The sequence below is a fragment of the Podarcis erhardii genome (genome assembly GCF_964252035.2).
Source record: "Podarcis erhardii genome assembly, chromosome: 11".
Taxonomy (NCBI): Eukaryota; Metazoa; Chordata; class Lepidosauria; order Squamata; family Lacertidae; genus Podarcis; species Podarcis erhardii.
In genome coordinates, this window is record NC_138501.1 from 53,218,519 (window position 1) to 53,237,031 (window position 18,513).

An 18,513-nucleotide genomic window follows, 5' to 3' on the forward strand; every position below is an offset into this window, starting at 1 on the left:
AGATAAATGGCGGCACCAGAGATACGTGCAAGGAGCATTACCTGCTGAAAACTGATGCCTCCAAAATCTTGCCAAACGTTATGTGAGGGGAAAAGCAAGGCCTTTCAGATCCGAGGTCGGTTCCTTCATGCCCCCACTTTAAAATTTTTTAACTGGTTTTAAAACAAGGCCTGGCTGCACATTTAAATAATGGCTCAAGGGCCAAGGAAATCCGAAAAAGCGTATTATCCTAACAGGGTTGCACGAATATCCGGCAGGTGCAGCGCCAAACCAGCGCCGGCCTCTCCTGACTTTCCACAGAAACTTCTCGCAAGCGGAGGCCCTGAACCGCCGTTAGGCCTCGTGGAGGACGCTCCCGCTTCTACGAGCCCGTCGCCATGGCAACAGGGCAGAGGTCGGAGCTGGCCGAGTGTGGGGCGGGGAACGGCTGCGGCAACTGGGCCTCCTTCTCCTCTGTCACGGATCTCCAGCCGCGTGTCTCCCCCCTCCTCAGATTTGTCGGACCCCCGCTAAGGACTCCCTCAGGGTGCGCTGGGAACGCTCCGTCCTCCCGGCTAGGCCGCGTCTCCATGGCGACGGCGCCAAGCCTACGTTTAAAGACTCGCGCCTATATGTCGCGCCGCAAGACGTCACCTCAAACGGCCCAATAGGACGTTGAGCAAGGGGGGCGGGGGAAGTCCCGCTCTTCGCCAATTGGAGAGGCGACCAAAAAAAGGCGGGAAACGGCTATCCTAGAGGCGGCACTCTTCCCGCGCGTCAGCATCTATTGGCTGTTCACGGAGCATGAGACGGAAGCGGATGCTTCTTTGCTACTCGTCCGGCGCACGTCAATTGCGATAAAAAAAGTCCAATAGTGCTTCGACTTTGACGTATTGCACCGCCTTCCGGTTTCTGATTGGATATCGTAGTCACGGCGGCGGGCGCTGTTGCCAAGGGTCAGCCACGTGACTTCCCCTCTGCCGCTACCCGCGGGTTGTGATTGGGCTGAGGCCGGCGGTGACTAAAAGATTGGCAGGCCTGTCGCCCAATGGGGAAGCCCCTTTGTGGGCGAGCTCTGGTGAGGGAAATTTCCTTCCCATTCGGGCTGCCTCGAGGCGAGGGAAGCGGTCGCGGTTGGGGAAGTTGGAGAAGCTCCAGTCAGCGCTCGCTAGGCCGGCCTGGAAGAGGCCGCTCCCCTGAGCTGCTCCTTTTCCTGCTTCGCGTAATCAGAATATTCCTTTAATACCTTAAGAAATAATAATAACCTGATTTTTTAAAGAATAAACAGTCCTAATGATTCTCCTCACAATCTGGTGAATTAATAGCAGTAACGCATCAAGATCGCGTGCTTCATATCTCAGTAACAACAGCAGCACTGCATTCTCGTGTTTCATTAATTTGCAGTTATTCACCTAAAAGTTTGTTATTTGCTCACTATCTTAATAATACTCCCGTAAGGAGATAATAGAAATCACTGGGTTAAAGTAGAGGTAGCATTATTCTCAATTTACGATGGGGTGGAAGGTTCGCAGCCTATGAAGGACTTGCTCACAAATTTATTGACAGCTGCACAAATTATGATAGCTGGATTTTGTATTTTGTCTGTCTGTGGTATGTATGTCATAACTTAATAAAAAGGCAATTAAAAAAAACAAAAACAAAAAAACCCCCAAATTATGATAGCTAGGAAGAGGAAGGGGCAAGCAGAATATAAAATGGAAGAATGGTATAAAAGAGGTGTGGGATATAACTGTTAATTATAGCTATTTTATTAATGTGCCATTAAGATAGGGAATATGCAGGAGAAATGATTTTGAGGAGATAAGGAAGGTGTTCGTAGAATTTGTACTGTTAAAATGGAAAGCGGTCAAACCATCATGAGGTGCTGAAATTTTGGGAGGTTGGATAGTTACAAAGGAATGGTCTTGGGGGTGGGGTGTACATTTTTATTCTTTTTTATTTATGATTATCAAAATAATCATTCTGCTCCTCTACATAACTAGTTAATATTTGCTTCATATCTTAATGACTGCTTTTTTTTGCTCCACACAATTTAGTTACATACTCAATAGCAATGCTGTTGTTAATAATGACAGCAATGTTGTTAATTGATATCTTAATTATGGTAACATTGTTGATCGTAGAATTATAGGGTTGGAAGGGACCACAAGGGTCATTCCATGTGCAATGCAAGAATCTTTTGCCCAATGTGGGGCTCGAACCCACAATTAAGAGTCTCCTGCTGTACTGACAGCACGCTGCAAAGTAATATTATTATCAGTATCTTAATTACAGTAATGCCAATAATAATCAGAGTAAGATTGCTTAACAATTCTAACAATTACAATATTACTGGTATTCGGCATCTTAATTGCAGTTATATGGTTAATAAATACATTAACATCTTTATTACAGTAACAACAACAGGGTGAAATTTGATGTTGTGGTTTTGCAATTGTTCCACCAGCGAAACATTTCTGCTTTCCAGATGGCAGGATCTCCCCTCTCTTCCTCCTGCTGACCTTCTGAGGGGGTCTGCCAACCCTCAAGAGTGGATTTGGGGGAGGAGGGAAGCCCATCTGGGCTAGTGGGAGACCTTGCACTGGCTTCTGCTAGTGCACAGCCTTAGGATCCCACCCAAAGAGTCATGCAACACCTTGACTAACAGATGTTGTTACAGCATAAGCTTCTGTAGATTACAGTGGTACCTCGGGTTACAGACGCTTCAGGTTACAGACTCCGCTAACCCAGAAATAGTACCTTGGGTTAAGAACTTTGCTTCAGGATGAGAACAGAAATCGTGCTCCGGTGGCGCGGCTGCAGCAGGAGGCCACATTAACTAAAGTGGTGCTTCAGGTTAAGAAGAGTTTCAGGTTAAGAACAGACCTCCGGAACGAATTAAGCTCTTAACCAGAGGTACGACTGTATGCTTCATCAGATGCATAATGTATGCATTAGGGTTGCCACATTTCAAGAAGTAAAAATCCAAACAGTTTTTGAGCCCCAAAGTTGTTGAGCTTTTTTTTGTTCTTGTCACCAAAGCCTGGGCCTGAATCTGAGCCTCCAGTGCATTTTTTAAAAGACTTTTAAAGGTTTAAAATGAAAAAAAAATTCCCCAGATGGCTACGTTCTCCCCCCTCTCTTGCCCCCCCCATATACTTCTTCTTAATTGTATTTCAGTTCAACAATTACTTTGATAAAATACATATTTTGTTATGTGCAAATAGCTTTAGATATCTATTAGATCCATAAATTACCATATAGCATATATTCAACACAAAAAACGGACAATTTGTTGTTGACAAAGGACAGCTGGACATATAAAGGGCCCCATTACCTTCAGTAGCTTAGGGCCTCATCAAACCTAATTCCGGCCCTGGTCTTGGGAATAGTAATCAGTGATATCAGAGGTAAATGAAAATGCAGACCAGTGAAAAGTCAGTAAACAAATTAACAGTGAATGTCCAAGGTTAATAGTGCAATTATAATCCCCCGTACTTCTCTGGTTTTCATTTCCTTTTGACCCCACTTTGTAATTGCACATACACAACCCTTCCAACAATGTAGGTATGAATGCTTTCAACTCAGTATAACACTTCCTGGATCTGATTAAGTGAGCTGTTTATACCATGTTAAAAGTTATTAATGTCTTCAAGGTGTCGCAAGACTGATGTTCTGGCTGCAGCAGACTCGCTCGTCTACCCCTCTGATCTAAAATTGTTCAGTAATCATGATTTGCCATCATAGTTGTAATGCAGCTTGAGGTGGAAGCAGCATGTTTTGATTGCGACCAAGGCAATTTAAAGCAGCAAAATGAAGGAGGGGGGATCTACTTAAAATACATAAAAATACTGAATTTAAAAGACTTTATCTTTCCATTAGTACTGCGCCAGCCTGGTGCCCAGAGAATGGTGTATGATATGCTAACTCACATCCTTTTTAGGGATAATCACCTAAAAAACATAAATTGCAACTTTAAGACTGCCAATCTTGCCTAACATCTTACTTGCTGTTGGTATCTGTTCACTGTTACTAATGAAGCCCAATCCAAATAAGACTGAAGCACTGTAAGTGGGTGGTTCCCTAGATTGGATTGATGAGAAATCATGATTACTGAACAATTTTAGATCAGAGGGGTAGACGAGTGAGTGCCTTCCATCAGCTTTGGCTAGTAGCCCAGCTGTGCCCCTACATGGACAGCACAGCCTGTTATTTTTGCTCTGGTAATCTCTAGTTTGCAAGGGACGTGGGTGGCACTGTGGGTTAAACCGCAGAGCCTAGGACTTGCCTATCAGAAGGTTGCGGTTCGAATCCCCGCAATGACGGGGTGAGCTCCCGTTGCTCGTCCCTGGTCCTGCCAACCTAGCAGTTAGAAAGCACGTCAAAGTGCAAGTAGATAAATAGGTATTGCTCCAACGGGAAGGTAAACAGAGTTTCCGTGTGCTGCTCTGGTTCGCCAGAAGTGGCTTAGTCCTGCTGGCCACATGACCCGGAAGCTGTACGCCGGCTCCCTCGGCCAGTAAAACGAGATGAGCGCCGCAACCCCAGAGTCGGCCACGACTGGACCTTTACCTTTACCTTTACCTAATCTCTAGTTTAGATTACTGCAGCATGTAATAAGTTGGGCTGCCTCTGAAGATGGTTTGAAAATTTCAACTCATGCAGATTTTGGTGACCAGGCTGTTCACTGGGACAAGTTGGGGTTTTTTTTGCATCGATCCTGGCTCGGCTGCACTAGCTACCAATTAGCTGGTATTGACACAAAGCCTTTAAACAGTTCAGCTCTGTCTTGAGGACCGCCTCTCCCCATATGAACTAACTCAGACCCTGTGATCATCATCTGAGGCACTTCTGTCTGTGCCTCCCCCAAGACAGGTGGAGGATGGCAACACTAGACTGGGGCATTTCTGCAGTGGCTCCCCATTTGTGGAATGCTCTCCCCAATATTATATACCTTTAGGCTCCAAGCAAAAACATTTCTCCATAACCAGGCCTTTGGCTGATTAACATTCTATGACCTTTTAAATATGTTTGTGAGAGGAGTGTTACTTGGTTTGTTCTTCTTTTATAATGTATTTTGTGTTCTCATTTTGTATTTTTATGTTGTGAACTGCCTGTGCTCTTCAAATGGTATACAAATTTAATAAATAAAAACCTTCCATGGAAAAATAAAGCACTGGAAGAGTTTCCACCCAGTGGAATAAATTATATTGGACTTGATGCAACTGGGCAAATCTCCAGGGCCAGATGGCTTGACCTCCAAGTATTATAAGACATTAAAAGACTACCTGATCCAACCAATGATGGAGGTCTGTAATGAAATTATGGAAGGGAAGAAGGCGCCGGAATCGTGGAAGGAAGCTTTTATCACATTGATACCAAAATCTGAAACTGAAAAGACACAACTCAAAAACTATCGTCCCATTTCCCTTCTGAATGTGGATTACAAAATATTTGCAGACATTTTGGCAAGTAGACTTAAAAGAGTTCTTAATGAAGTAATTCATAAAGACCAGGCAGGCTTTCTCCCAGGTAGACATATGTTTGCTAACACTAGGAACATTATTGACATTTTGGAACTTTTGCAAACAGACATAAATACAAAAGCAGTGTTAATTTTTATAGATGCGGAGAAGGCCTTTGATAATATTTCTTGGAAATTCATGAAGGGAAATTTGAAAGAAATGGGAGTGGGACCGGGGTTTGAGAATGGGATTGATGCAATATATTCAGAACAAAAGGCCAAACTGATAGTTAACAATGTGGTTACAGAAGAGTTCAAAATTGAAAAAGGAACACGACAAGGCTGCCCGATTTCCCCTTTGTTATTTATCTCGGTTCTGGAGGTGCTCTTGAATATGATTAGAGGGGACCGGTTGGTGGAAGGGATTCAGGTCGGAGCGAAACAATACAAACTTAAAGCTTTTGCAGATGACCTAGTTTTGACCCTGCAGGAGCCAGAATCTAGTACGAAAAGAGTATTACAATTGATACAGGACTTTGGTCGGGTGGCGGGATTTAAATTAAACAAACAGAAAACCAAAGTGTTGGGAAAAAACTTGACAGACATAGAGTCAGAACGGTTTCAGAGAGAAACAGAATTAACTATGGTTAAAAAGGTAAAGTACCTAGGGGTAAACATAACAGCAAAAAACCTGAGTCTATTCAAGGATAACTATGAAAAATGTTGGTCTGAAATTAAGAGAGACTTGGATAGTTGGACAAAATTGAAGCTTTCTTTGTTAGGCCGAATTGCTGCTATTAAGATGAATGTATTGCCAAAAATGCTGTTTTTGTTTCAAACATTACAGATTGTGGACAAAACGGAGTGCTTCCGGAAGTGGCAGAAAGATATATCTAAATTTGTCTGGCAGGGCAAAAAGCCCAGAATTAAGTTTAAGATATTAACAGATGCGAAAGAAAGAGGGGGCTTTGCCCTGCCAGACTTAAAGTTGTACTATGAAGCCGCAGCTTTTTGCTGGCTAAAAGACTGGCTACTTCTCGAAGACACTGACGTGTTGGATCTGGAAGGTTTTAACAATGCTTTTGGTTGGCATGCATATTTATGGTATGACAAAGTTAAGATCAATAAGGCCTTTAAGAACCATATTGTCAGGAAAGCAGTGTTTAATGTCTGGACAAAATATAAAGACTTATTGGAAAATAAAACTCCAAGGTGGCTTTCACCTCTGGAAGCTAAGGCCCGAAAAAGACCCAATATGGAGGCCAAATGGCCAAAATATTGGGAAATATTAGAAAAAGATGGAGACAATTGGAAATTGCAGAGTTTGGAGAAAATGAAGGATAAGGTGCGAGACTGGTTACATTATGCTCAGATTAAAGAAGTTTTTAAAAATGACAAAAAGTTAGGGTTCCAGGTGGAGAAATCGAAGTTAGAAACAGAATTGTTAGAACCAAAGACCAAGGTATTATCTAGAATGTATAACTTGCTGCTAAAGTGGAATACACAAGACGAAATGGTTAAATCGGCTATGATAAAATGGGCACAGGACATTGGGCATAACATTATGTTTGAGGACTGGGAAAGGTTGTGGACCACTGGGCTGAACTTCACCGCATGTAATGCTCTGAAGGAAAATGTTATGAAAATGATATATAGATGGTACATGACCCCAGTTAAACTTGCCAAAATATACCATTCGTCTGATAATAAATGTTGGAAATGTAAAGAAAATGAAGGAACATTCTTTCACCTCTGGTGGACATGCCCTAAGGTGAAGGTCTTCTGGGAAATGATATATAATGAGCTGAAAAAGGTATTTAAGTATACCTTCACAAAGAAACCAGAGGCCTTTCTTCTGGGCATTGTTGGCCAGAAGGTGTTAAAGAAGGATCGAACATTTTTCATGTATGCAACAACGGCAGCAAGGATTCTTATCGCAAAAAACTGGAAAACTCAAGATCTACCCACACTGGAAGAGTGGCAGATGCAGCTGATGGACTATATGCAACTGGCCGAGATGACCGGCAGAATCCGTGATCTGGGAGAAGAGAAGTTGGAGGAAGACTGGGAGAAATTCAAGACGTATTTACAAAAACATTGTAATTTGGTTGAATGTTAAGAAGGATGCTAGATTATAAAAAACTGGTCACCACTAAACTAGATTTAAATTTGATGATAAGTGAGACTAAAGAAAATATAAAATTTTTTGGAAGAAGCGCTAGATTATATGTCTGAGTGGACATGAGATTGTAAACAAGTTGATAATTTGTTTGGAAAAATTTTTTTTTAACGATGTAAATGGGAGCGGGAGACGTGAGGGAGCCCAAAGAAGTGATGAAATTGTTGTGAAAAAAGTAAGATTGTTTATTATGTGTGCATTTATATTTAAAAACCTTAATAAATATTTATTTAAAAAAAAAAAAATTTTATTGGACTTGTGGGGGCACAACTGCCAACCCCAGTGTCCCTGGGTACGCCAGATCCTCCTGCTCCAACCAGGGCATTTCTGCATTTGAGTAGGAAGTTCTTTAGGATTCTTAGAAGAACTTAGAAGCCCCCACCCCAAAATCAGGAACCCTGTGAAATTAGGAAGATTCTTAAGAACGATCAGCTAAACACTTAAAAGCAGACTTCCCCAACCTTTTTTTTTTTAAAAAAAATATTTTTTATTAAGGATTTTCTTGTTTTACAGAAGTGTAGTGCCTCGTTGTTGTTGTTTTTTTCTTCTTCTTCTTCCATGTAACGTTTTTACAAATCCGTTTCATTTGTTGAGGCATTAGGGGGAGAAGAAAACAGAAAGAAAAAAGAAAGGGGGGGTGGGGAGAGGGAGGATGGATGGGGGTGGGGTCGGGTGGCGGTGTTTCTATTATGTTTAATGTATGTAGAGTTTGGTGTCAGCGTTGCTTGTGTTGTTCACTTGTGTTCCTTTGGTGGTGAGAGAGGTTGGGGTTGGCTTAGGGTGTGATTGTTTGCTTGTGATTGGCTGTGGTGATCTTTGTTTTCGTGTGTGAGTGAGGTGGGTGGGTGTTTTGGATCAGGTTAGCCATATTGATTTGTATGCTGTTGGTGGATTATTGTCGTTGTCCTGTTGGGCTGTGTATGTGATAAAGGGGAGCCATACCGGGGTGAAGGCGTCTTCTTCTGTTTGTCCCCGTGTCAGTTTCAGTTTATTAGTTAATTTTTCTAGTAGGGCTGTTTCCCATACTATTTGGTACCATTGGTCCATGCTTACTCCTGACAGGTCTCTCCAGTGTCTGGTTATGATGTTTCTGGTTGCTGAGAGCAGGTGGGTTATAAGTTCTTTGTGGTGTAAATGGGCATTGTTGTCTTGGAAGATGTTTAGTAGGGCCAATTCTGGGGTGATGTCTATTACTTGCTTAGTTATTTTACATATTTCTTGTATGGCTGTTGTCCAGAATAGTTGAATTTTGGGACACTCCCACCACATGTGGAGGTATGTGCCTGAGGAGGTGCACCCTCTCCAGCATTTTGGTGAGGTTCCTGGGTGTATTAGTGCTAGTTTCCTTGGTGTTAGGTACCACCTGTAGGTGAGTTTCAGTGTGAGTTCTTTTCTTTTTGTTGATATGGATTTAAAGGGTTTAGACCACATTCTGGTCCATTGAGTGGGGTTAATCTCATAGCCTATGTCATTCTCCCATTGTTTTTTGATTGTGTCTAGGGGATTTGCGGGATTTTGGAGTAGTATTTTGTATATTGCGGATACCGTCCCTTTACCGTTTCCCTTTGTTGTTAGGAGGAGGTTTTCGAAGGTTGTCAGGGGCCTAGTTGCTGCTGATTTTACTGTTGGGTTGTTTAAGAAGGCATGTAGTTGGTGTTGTGTTAACCAGGTCATTTGGGTGTCTTCTAGTTTGTCTTGTATTTCTTGTGTTGACAAGGGTTTGTTATTTTTATAAAAGTCTATTAGGCGATATAAGCCTTTGGTTCGCCAGGTTTTTGTCTGGAGGTTTTGTGCTGCATGGTAGAATAATGGGTGGTACACCAGGGGGATTAGTGGGGATGGGGTTGGGGATAGTTTGCCTATTTGTGTTTTCCATGCTTTGAGCATGGTCTGTGTGTACCTGTTAAGTGTTGTGGGAATTTTCTTTAGTTTGTTTGGGAGGAGTGGGTATGTTGTGGTGCAGGTGAGACTTCCCCAACCTTGTGCCCTCCAGATGTTTTGGACTACGACTCACATGGCTAATGGTCAGATACGGAGTTTCGCAGTGACCCACAGGTCTAGCCTCTCCAGTCCCACCCATCCTTACTTTGGCTCACTGTAGGACTACCACGACTTTGCACTTACTAATACCTCTCATTTGTACTTTTTTCTGGATAGGACAATCATGTCATTGAGAGCATGTGGCTTGATTATCTTCAGGAAGCTGCGTGAGACATCGTCTGCTTCTGTTGCTGGGAACAACATTGAGTACCTTCTCCTGCAGACATCCTATGGGTCTCATCACTGGACCCCTCCGAAAGGTGTGTCTTACGTTTTTATGGTATCTAGCAACTTCAGAGAGATTCTCAACAGGGCTGTCAACTGATCAAGGAATTAAATCAGGCATTGGCAAACTCAGCCGTCCAGATGTTTTGGGATTACAACTCCCATGATCCCCAGCTAACAGGACCAGTGGTCAGAGATGATGGGAATTGTAGTCCCAAAACAACTGGAGGGCCGAGTTTGCCTATGCCTGAATTAAATCATCTGTATTTTAAGACAAGTACATGATTTTCTTGTATTTTGCAAGTGAATAATAATAATGTTAACATAGTGTGATACATGCCGTTCTGCTGTGACTTCAGAAGTCCTTTTCCCTTGACTCTTGAGTCTTCTTTGGACTGTTGCTTCCTGGAAACTGCTCTTGGAGTCGCTGTGTTACAGATAAGACTCCTTGGCTGGCTGTTTATGATATTTCAGGGCAGGAGCTCTGGCCTAGGCATTATTTATGTTGCTTTTGTTTTTCTTAGACCCCATGTGGCTTGCTGTGTTTATATTTCTGTCCGTAATATATCTGTGTGAAAGCAAAGGCTGACTTTTCTCAGGGAATGCTAAAGCTAGCTTGAAAACAGGCTATATTTATACCTGACTGAAAATGGGATCTTTGTGTTAGAAATAATGGTGTAGCTGGCAAGGATATCCTCCTTCCCCAGATGTGCTTTTCCCCATGTTCAACTCACTTTTGGGGCCAGGCAATACTTAGTTTTCAACATCACAATATATCACAAGCTAAACATCACGATACCCTGATATATGAGTGTGTCTGAAATATGCATAGAGCTGTGCAGAGCCACTGGCTGACTTTACAGTTTTCCCCCATACAGTATTGTGATTTTTGCATAGCAATCCCACACATTCATGATATATCGCTAGGTAAAAAGTTATGAAACCAATATCATGATACGGACTTCAAACTGGTTTTGGATATATTGATATATTGCCCAGCCCTACTCACTTTCCTCAAAATAACTTAAGTGTAGCATTTTCCTTTATTTTATGGCAGTGATATTCCTGTTTTTGCACTAGTGACCATTGCAAACCTTAAAGTCAGGGGTGACTAATCTGTGGCCCTTCAGATGTTGCCAAACTACAACTCTTCATCGTTCCTTAGTCATCCTGGCTGGGGCTTTTAAGAGTTGGAGTCCAAGATGGCTGCAGGTGACCATCACTGCCTTACTCTCTATTGATCTATCTAATCCATTGATCTATCTATTTGTTAGTTGCTTTATCTTGCCCAGGGCAAACCAAAGTATTCAACATCTTTATCAACGACTTGGATGACGGACTCAAGGGCATCCTGATCAAATTTGCAGATGACACCAAACTGGGAAGGGTGGCTAACACCCCAGAGGACAGGATCACACTTCAAAACGACCTTGACAGATTAGAGAACTGGGCCAAAACAAACAAGATGAATTTTAACAGGGAGAAATGTAAAGTATTGCACTTGGGCAAAAAAAATGAGAGGCACAAATACAAAATGGGTGACACCTGGCTTGAGAGCAGTACATGTGAAAAGGATCTAGGAGTCTTGGTTGACCACAAACTTGACATGAGCCAACAGAGTGACGCGGCAGCTAAAAAAGCCAATGCAATTCTGGGCTGCATCAATAGGAGTATAGCATCTAGATCAAGGGAAGTAATAGTGCCACTGTATTCTGCTCTGGCCAGACCTCACCTAGAGTACTGTGTCCAGTTCTGGGCACCACAGTTCAAGAAGGACACTGACAAACTGGAACGTGTCCAGAGGAGGGCAACCAAAATGGTCAAAGGCCTGGAAACGATGCCTTATGAGGAACGGCTAAGGGAGCTGGGCATGTTTAGCCTGGAGAAGAGGAGGTGTAGGGGTGATATGATAGCCATGTTCAAATATATAAAAGGATGTCACATAGAGGAGGGAGAAAGGTTGTTTTCTGCTGCTCCAGAGAAGCGGACACGGAGCAATGGTTCCAAACTACAAGAAAGAAGATTCCACCTAAACATTAGGAAGAACTTCCTGACAGTAAGAGCTGTTCGACAGTGGAATTTGCTGCCAAGGAGTGTGGTGGAGTCTCCTTCTTTGGAGGTCTTTAAGCAGAGGCTTGACAACCATATGTCAGGAGTGCTCTGATGGTGTTTCTTGCTTGGCAGGGGGTTGGACTCGATGGCCCTTGTGGTCTCTTCCAACTCTATGATTCTATGATTCTATGAAAGTGACTTACAACCAAACAAACAGACAAAACATCCCACATAAATACATTAAAACCAAGAGGAAAAAGAAATATATTAAAAACATCTTGCCCACTTCTAAAAGGCCACAGCTTATGTGCTGCTAGTTAATGTTTCAGTGAATAAATGGCTTAGATCTGACACACCTTAAATGCTGTCTCTTTACTTGTGACCCATTAGGCCTTTGCTGTGCCAGTTGCAGACTGCAAGTGTGTGAAAAGGAAATAGTGGGCTTGCAGAAAGTCCCTGTTCATCCTAGCCTCAATCCCAGAATCTCCCATTTCAAAAAAGCATCAGGTAGCAAGTGCTGAGAAGGAGCCTGGAGAGCCATTTCTGACTGTCAGAGTAGAAAAGAATTGAGCTGGATTTGCAGATAGTCTGGTTTGGCGCAAAGCAGCTTCCTCTGTTTAGACTGGCCTTTGGTGCTCAGATTTAAATCTGGAAAGTGTTGATTTAGAATGGTTCTGCCTTGCTACCTGTCCAAAGCCCTGAGGATAAGGTGGTCTGTAAATATGTTGGAGACACATTAAATGCAGCCACCGCTGCAGTAAAGCATGGTGATGTTTGGAGCCAACCACAAAAACACTTTCTTTTTCTGTGACAACATAAAAAGTACTCTAGAACGAAGTGTGAGGAGAAGATAAAAAGCAGAGCCCCTTGTTTCAGCTTTCCTGAAAATTCTGCTTTCCTTTCCTCGTGTCAGGCCACGTTGATCCTGGGGAAGATGACTTGCAGACCGCCCTCCGGGAGACGCAGGAGGAGGCTGGGCTGGACTCCACTCAATTCACCATCGTTGATGGGTTTAAAAAGGAGCTGAACTACACTGTGAACGGCAAAGCCAAAACCGTCATCTACTGGCTGGCTGAAATGAAGGACAGCAACACAGAGGTCAAGCTCTCATCAGAGCACCAGGCCTTTTGCTGGCTGACCCTCAATGACGCTTGCAGGCTTGCAGAGTTCAAGGACATGCAAGGGGCCTTTAGGGAGGCACACAACTTTCTCTGCTCCAAAGGCTGAATGCTCCAGGGGATGCAGGAATGGGGTTTTGTTTTTTTTTAGCTGAAAGTTTAGCTGACGATTCCATAAAAATAAAAGCAGAGAATACTAGGGGGGAAATGCAAAAATTTTAAAGATGCACTTTAATTATGTCAAGCTACTTAAAGCATGGATGTTTCCATCCCCCCGAATTCTTAGAGAGGGATGTTTAGCGCGAGCAGAATTCAAAACAGCCTCTATAAGTTATATGCTGAGCCTTTATACTGGGCATTGACAATTGGCGAAACAGGGTCTGGATGCAACTTAAAGTTTGTGGCGCTCAGTGATGTTCATGGAGGAGAGTTTTATCAAGGACTGTTAGCCACGCTAACCAAATGGCAGGCGGCAAATAGTAGAGAGAGACACGCTCGTTGACGTTGTGGCTGCTTGTGAGCTTCCTAGAGGTATTTGTATGTCATTGTTGGAAACAGAATGCTGGTCTAGATGGACCTCAGGTCTGATCCAGCAAGGCAGTGTCTTATGCATTTGTATAAACTTGTAGCAGCAGCAGAGAAAAATTAGGCACACCCTCTGCCCTCGCAGGCTTGCCTATATGTCATATAGAGATTAGGCACACCCTCTGCCCACAAGCAGCTTGCCTATATGTGATATAGAGAGTGTTCACGTGGGCAAAACCTAGCCATTTTCCTGACCCACAAATCCTTGTCTTAACACCTTTGTGGGCTTCCATCATTGCCTTTGAGCCAGGGCTGGTAGTGTGGCTGGAGTTTCAGGCTAGGGCCTTGCTTCAAATCATCACTCGGGCATAAAGCTTGCTGGGTGTGATGTTGGGCCACTCGCTGCGTCTCAGCCTAACCTACCCCGTAGGGATGTGGGGAGGATAAAATGGGAAAGGAGAGAACCACGTATGCCACCTTGAGCTCCTTGGAGGGAAGAAGGCGGGATATAAAAATAATAAAATACATTTCGGCATGATCACGCTGCTACACACACACTGACAAAGCCTAGAAGCTCAAGAGCATGATAATTTTCCTGTGTGTGGCACAGATGTCCTCTCTGCACCAGTGCCGTCCCCAGTGCTACTGCAGTGTTGCAATTTGGGCAGAAGTCCATCTATTCATCCCACAGGTCAGCTCAGGCCTCGCCTGTAGGCTACTGGACTCCACTTAGTTTACAGCGAGTTGAGGAAAATCCATGTCAGGAACAGGAAAGCCCTTGTACAGTGATCACACAAAACTAGCATGTCTCATGATCAATTCTCTGGGTGCGGATGTGTGCTTTTTGTTAAAAATAAATAAATAATCCCCATTCAGGTTTAGTCCTTTATTTTGAGCCTGGTTTATAACAAGCCGCTTGAGTGAAGGCAGAGAGTACCGGGCTGGAGTTAGTGTGACATCCAGAACAATCAAGCTGGGAGCAGCAGCATGCTCCAGTTAATATCTGCCAAGAGTGTCTAGGAATGCGTGTCATGCACGGTAGAAGAATTCATTTGCTTTCTCTTTTTTTAAGGATGTCATTGTATCACTGTGGTTTTAACACTGCACACTGCTTTCGAGAGCCACAGCTTGCCTTTGAAAACCGGACATGAGTAAAGCAAGCTGCTAAGTCCTTAAGAACAGCTCACTCTCCCTTGTGTATCCTCTGTTGCCCGAGGGGCTGCTCATAACTCAGCTTTCCCTCAAACCTCTTTTTTCTTGAGCAGCCTTCTCCAACCTGGTGCACTCCCATAGGTTTGGGGCACTATCTCCCAGCAGCTGTGGCCAATAGTGAGTGATAATGGGAGGTGTGGCCCTAAGCATCAGGGTTAGAGAAGACCTGGAGAGTGAAAAACTTCCAGGCAAGGAACTAGCATCCCTGCATCATTCTGTAAAGCCTGGTATGTCCTTATTAGAAGCTAAGCCATAGCAAAGGAGACTGCATTTGTTAGCCTCCCAGAAAGGGCTATGTTAGCTGAATGCAGTTCTATATACAGCGGCATTCTAATTCTCCTTCACTGCTTGCAAACAAGCAGCTCGCCCGGGGTGAGCAAAGATTGCCCCAAGGTGAACTTGCACAAAAAGCTCGTTCTTGTTTGATGCTACTGTCTCCTCTTTTAGGTCCGACATGGGCACAGATATCCGAACCCTTTTCTCCAGTGTTGCCTCAGGCTCGCCACACACAGTGTGGACTGGAGAAAGCCCTTTGCAGGCATACAGTAAGAAGCACAAGGACCTGAACTGTGACGCAAACAATCTCCATCGAGGTGGTCCTTTCAGAGGCTGATTTCATACTTGTATTTCTGAGGTTGACTGGTTCTAATGGGAGGACTGTACCACAATAGCGTGAGATGGGAAGATGCCATCTTGACCTACCTGCCACCCACATGGGGGTGGCAAATATGCTTGATAACTAACCTGCCTGATCCAGAATTAGATTTCATGCAAATACATCCCCTGTGTGAGGACCATACCATCTCAGAGCAGCACCCTCAACCTAGCCTAGCCCCTCGGCCGTTTCTTAATGCAGGTAACCCCAGTAGTACATTTTGAGACAAAGCGAAGCTCTGTGCCTAGCTGCGTAGCTGTGCATTGCAGATGTGATTGTTATGAAAATTATCAGGACTGTTAGTCTAAAGAAATTGGCTGCACGGATCTTGGTCAAACGAACCCTGCCAGAAGCGCTTGCTTTGAGAGCAACAGAGTCAGCGCCCGTCATGTTCAGCATATTTGATAGTTCATGTTGTCGAAGAGCGGTGTGACTGTCCCATCTTTCCATTCGATCAAGATTTCGCCATGCTTCAGCGAAGGAGTGGGGGATGCCGGGATGATCTGCCCCTTGGGGCTGGGGCTAGGTGCCCTAGGTAAGGGTGGCCGCTCCTCGTGAACCACACAGCACCTCTTCAAAGGAGACAGCTTCTGCTTCCGCTTCTTCCTAAAGCAGGAAGCAGCAGCAGGTTATGCTTCGAAATTACTGAGAGACCCAGAATGGTATTTGCCTATGAGGCCTATTAGGCAAGTGAACCTGGCAAGTGGTGTCTTGAATATTCTGTGGGGCCAATTTAAGGCAGTCATGAATTTAAAACTGATTAATCAGCTTTGACCCACTTGAAAGATAATAATAATTTAATTATTTGTACCCTGCCCATCTGACTGGGTTTCCACAATCCTGATTACCAGGGCAGCAGGCTTGGTTATTTTCAAGGCAAGTACTTACTAAAAAATGAGAGCTCTTCTTAAAACTTTTATGAAATGCCAGTAGAGAAGTGTCCCCACTGCAGTTACCACCAAACTCTCAACCTGGTGGTTTTGGTCACTGCATAATTTAAATTTTATTCTATTTTATAAAATGCATACACCGCTCGGCTGTTTTAAAAGAAAAGCCCTCACAGCAGTTTGCAAAAAAGAAAGAAAATTATCAAGAAGAATTAATAACAATTTAAGATTGTCAAATTGTTAAAAGGACAATAGTGTTAACTCGCATCTTACACAAGGGTTCAGTTTAGGGGGTCCAAATGTATATGCAAAAATGTGTAGAGTAAGGAACCCTTGAAACTCGCCCCCGTGCGAGACTTTGGAAAGGCAGCATGAAGGCTCTGGGGTGAAACAAATAATGAGAGTGGGTTTCCTCCACTCCCCATTTATTTATTTATTCCCCCCCACCTGTGCAAAACTGCGACCATGCATGGAAAACAGGTGAAAGATGTGAGTTACCTGTAGACTAAAAGCATTAAAACTCACATCAACTTTCTGGGTAGTTTTGTCTAAACTATGTTTTTAGCAGGTGCCGGAAAGAGTGCAGTGAAGGTGCCTGCCTGATGTCAAGAGGCAAGGAGTCCCAAAGTCCAACACTAAGCAATCAAGTTCCTACAAATGCGAAACGTGTAATAGTGCCAGTTCCGCAGATCAAAGTGGTCAAGCGGGCACACCTAGAATAAGGTGTTCTGGCTTGGTATTCCTATAGCGCTTTGGAGAGCTCAAGCACTCAACAGATAATATCCTCTTGCAATTTGTGCAACAGCCATGGGGGGGGGGGGTCAGCATTATTTGCTCCCACATTGTAGCCTGAGGCCCCGGAAGGAGGCAGGGAACTTACACCAGAGGAGGCAGAATCTGAAGCCAGGGCCTTTGTGATGCAGAGAAGAGAAAGCGGAGCAAAACAGAGACTTTGCTGGTGAGACAGCAACACTGTGGGGTGAATGGTTCTCTTACCTGTTGTACCGGATATTGAGAATGAGGATTGTCACTCCCAGGATAAAGGCCAGCGGGCTCAGGACAAGTATGACCGTCCTCCAGTTGGTTCCTGAAAGTGCATTGCACCCTGTATGTTTAATTACATCATTCCTGTGCTCTTCCTACGTCTGCTGTATTACCATTTTTAAGGCGGTTTCCTCGTACACCTGGGTGGGTGGGGAATATTTGGGGAAACAGCCTGCCTCTTCTTCGCTGGAGGTTCTTAAAAAGAGGTTGGATTAGCCATTTTTAGCTGTGATTCCTGCATTGCAGGGGCTTGGACTAAATGACTGCCGGGGTCCCTTCCAGCAATTCTACGATTCTGTGAAATTGCAGCAGAGGTTGGGTAGAAGGGCTCCCAGACTGTTTCCACTGCAAGCTGGATTGCTGGGATATGGGGAGGCAGGAGCGGAGAGTCAATGAATGGATGTGCATTACGGAGAAGAATGGGTGTATCTGAATGTGTGCGTAAGGGAGACCCCACCCACCACTGACATAAAGACCCCAGAAAGTCAGCTATGAGGGCATGTGGCTCTTGCCACTGAACTCACTTTGTATTTCAGGGTACAGTGCCTCTGTCCAGGGAGGCTCCACTAAGCTCCCTGTTGAGTTCAGTTAATCCTAGCGCCATCCAGGCCAGTGGCTAATACCACATTTTGTGTTTGTGAATTTAATACGGGCTTTTATTTTTTGTTTCAAAAGAATAATAATTACGGTGAATCTTCCATTTCCCACTCGCTATCCATCATACCTGTAGATCGGGAAGCTGCCCCCTTCCTCTGATGTTTCTTATGAGGCATGTGCCTTTCTGGCAAGGAGAGAAAGAGGGAGAATGAAACTAAAGGATTCAGAGCAAGAAGAGAAAATCTCGCGATCTTCGCTCGCCTCTGCACTTTTGTTTCCAGGCCAGCTACACTCAGGATTTGTTGTCACTGCAGAGGGTGGGCTGCAGGATTTGTTGTCACCTCTGGGTGGGCTGCAGACCTGCCTTCTTCAGGGTGCTGCCAAAGGCCATAAAAAAATAAAAATATCCATGCAAGTAGAAAAACAGTGTGTCAGGGAAAAATGTCCCTGGCATGCTAGTCTTCCGTGTGCAGGGATTTTTGTTTTGTTGTTTTGTATGGAGGAGTGTTCTCTCCTGTGAGATGCTACATGCAATT

At 44.0% G+C, this 18,513-nt stretch overlaps 2 protein-coding genes and 1 long non-coding RNA gene across 4 annotated transcripts in view; 1 reads left to right on the forward strand and 2 right to left on the reverse strand.

Annotated features, from left to right (window-relative positions):
• Positions 1-1,067: 1,067 nt before the first annotated feature.
• NUDT2 (nudix hydrolase 2) lies at positions 1,068-14,457 on the forward strand. The gene is made up of 3 exons (XM_081881731.1): positions 1,068-1,201; positions 9,780-9,922; positions 12,853-14,457. Exons 2-3 carry the CDS (start codon positions 9,787-9,789, stop codon positions 13,164-13,166), a joined length of 450 nt encoding a protein of 149 aa, XP_081737857.1. The 5' UTR covers positions 1,068-1,201; positions 9,780-9,786; the 3' UTR covers positions 13,167-14,457.
• LOC309352896 lies at positions 4,557-9,773 on the reverse strand. Its single transcript, XR_014161456.1, has 3 exons — positions 9,602-9,773; positions 7,879-8,083; positions 4,557-5,194 (listed from the first exon to the last, which is right to left on the reverse strand). It is a non-coding gene; the product is annotated as an uncharacterized lncRNA (long non-coding RNA).
• The window catches only part of LOC309352803 (uncharacterized protein), a 30,840-nt gene continuing 26,780 nt past the window's right edge, over positions 14,454-18,513 (reverse strand). The window contains exons 4-6 of one of the 2 annotated variants that reach the window (XM_081881644.1): positions 18,105-18,161; positions 17,333-17,423; positions 14,454-16,055 (exon numbers count right to left, since the gene is read on the reverse strand). In XM_081881644.1, the coding sequence (XP_081737770.1) occupies positions 15,842-16,055; positions 17,333-17,423; positions 18,105-18,161 (362 nt within the window). In that variant the 3' untranslated portion in view covers positions 14,454-15,841. The remainder of the gene's footprint in view (positions 16,056-17,332; positions 17,424-18,104; positions 18,162-18,513) is intronic. The other variant, XM_081881645.1, reaches the window with a different exon arrangement.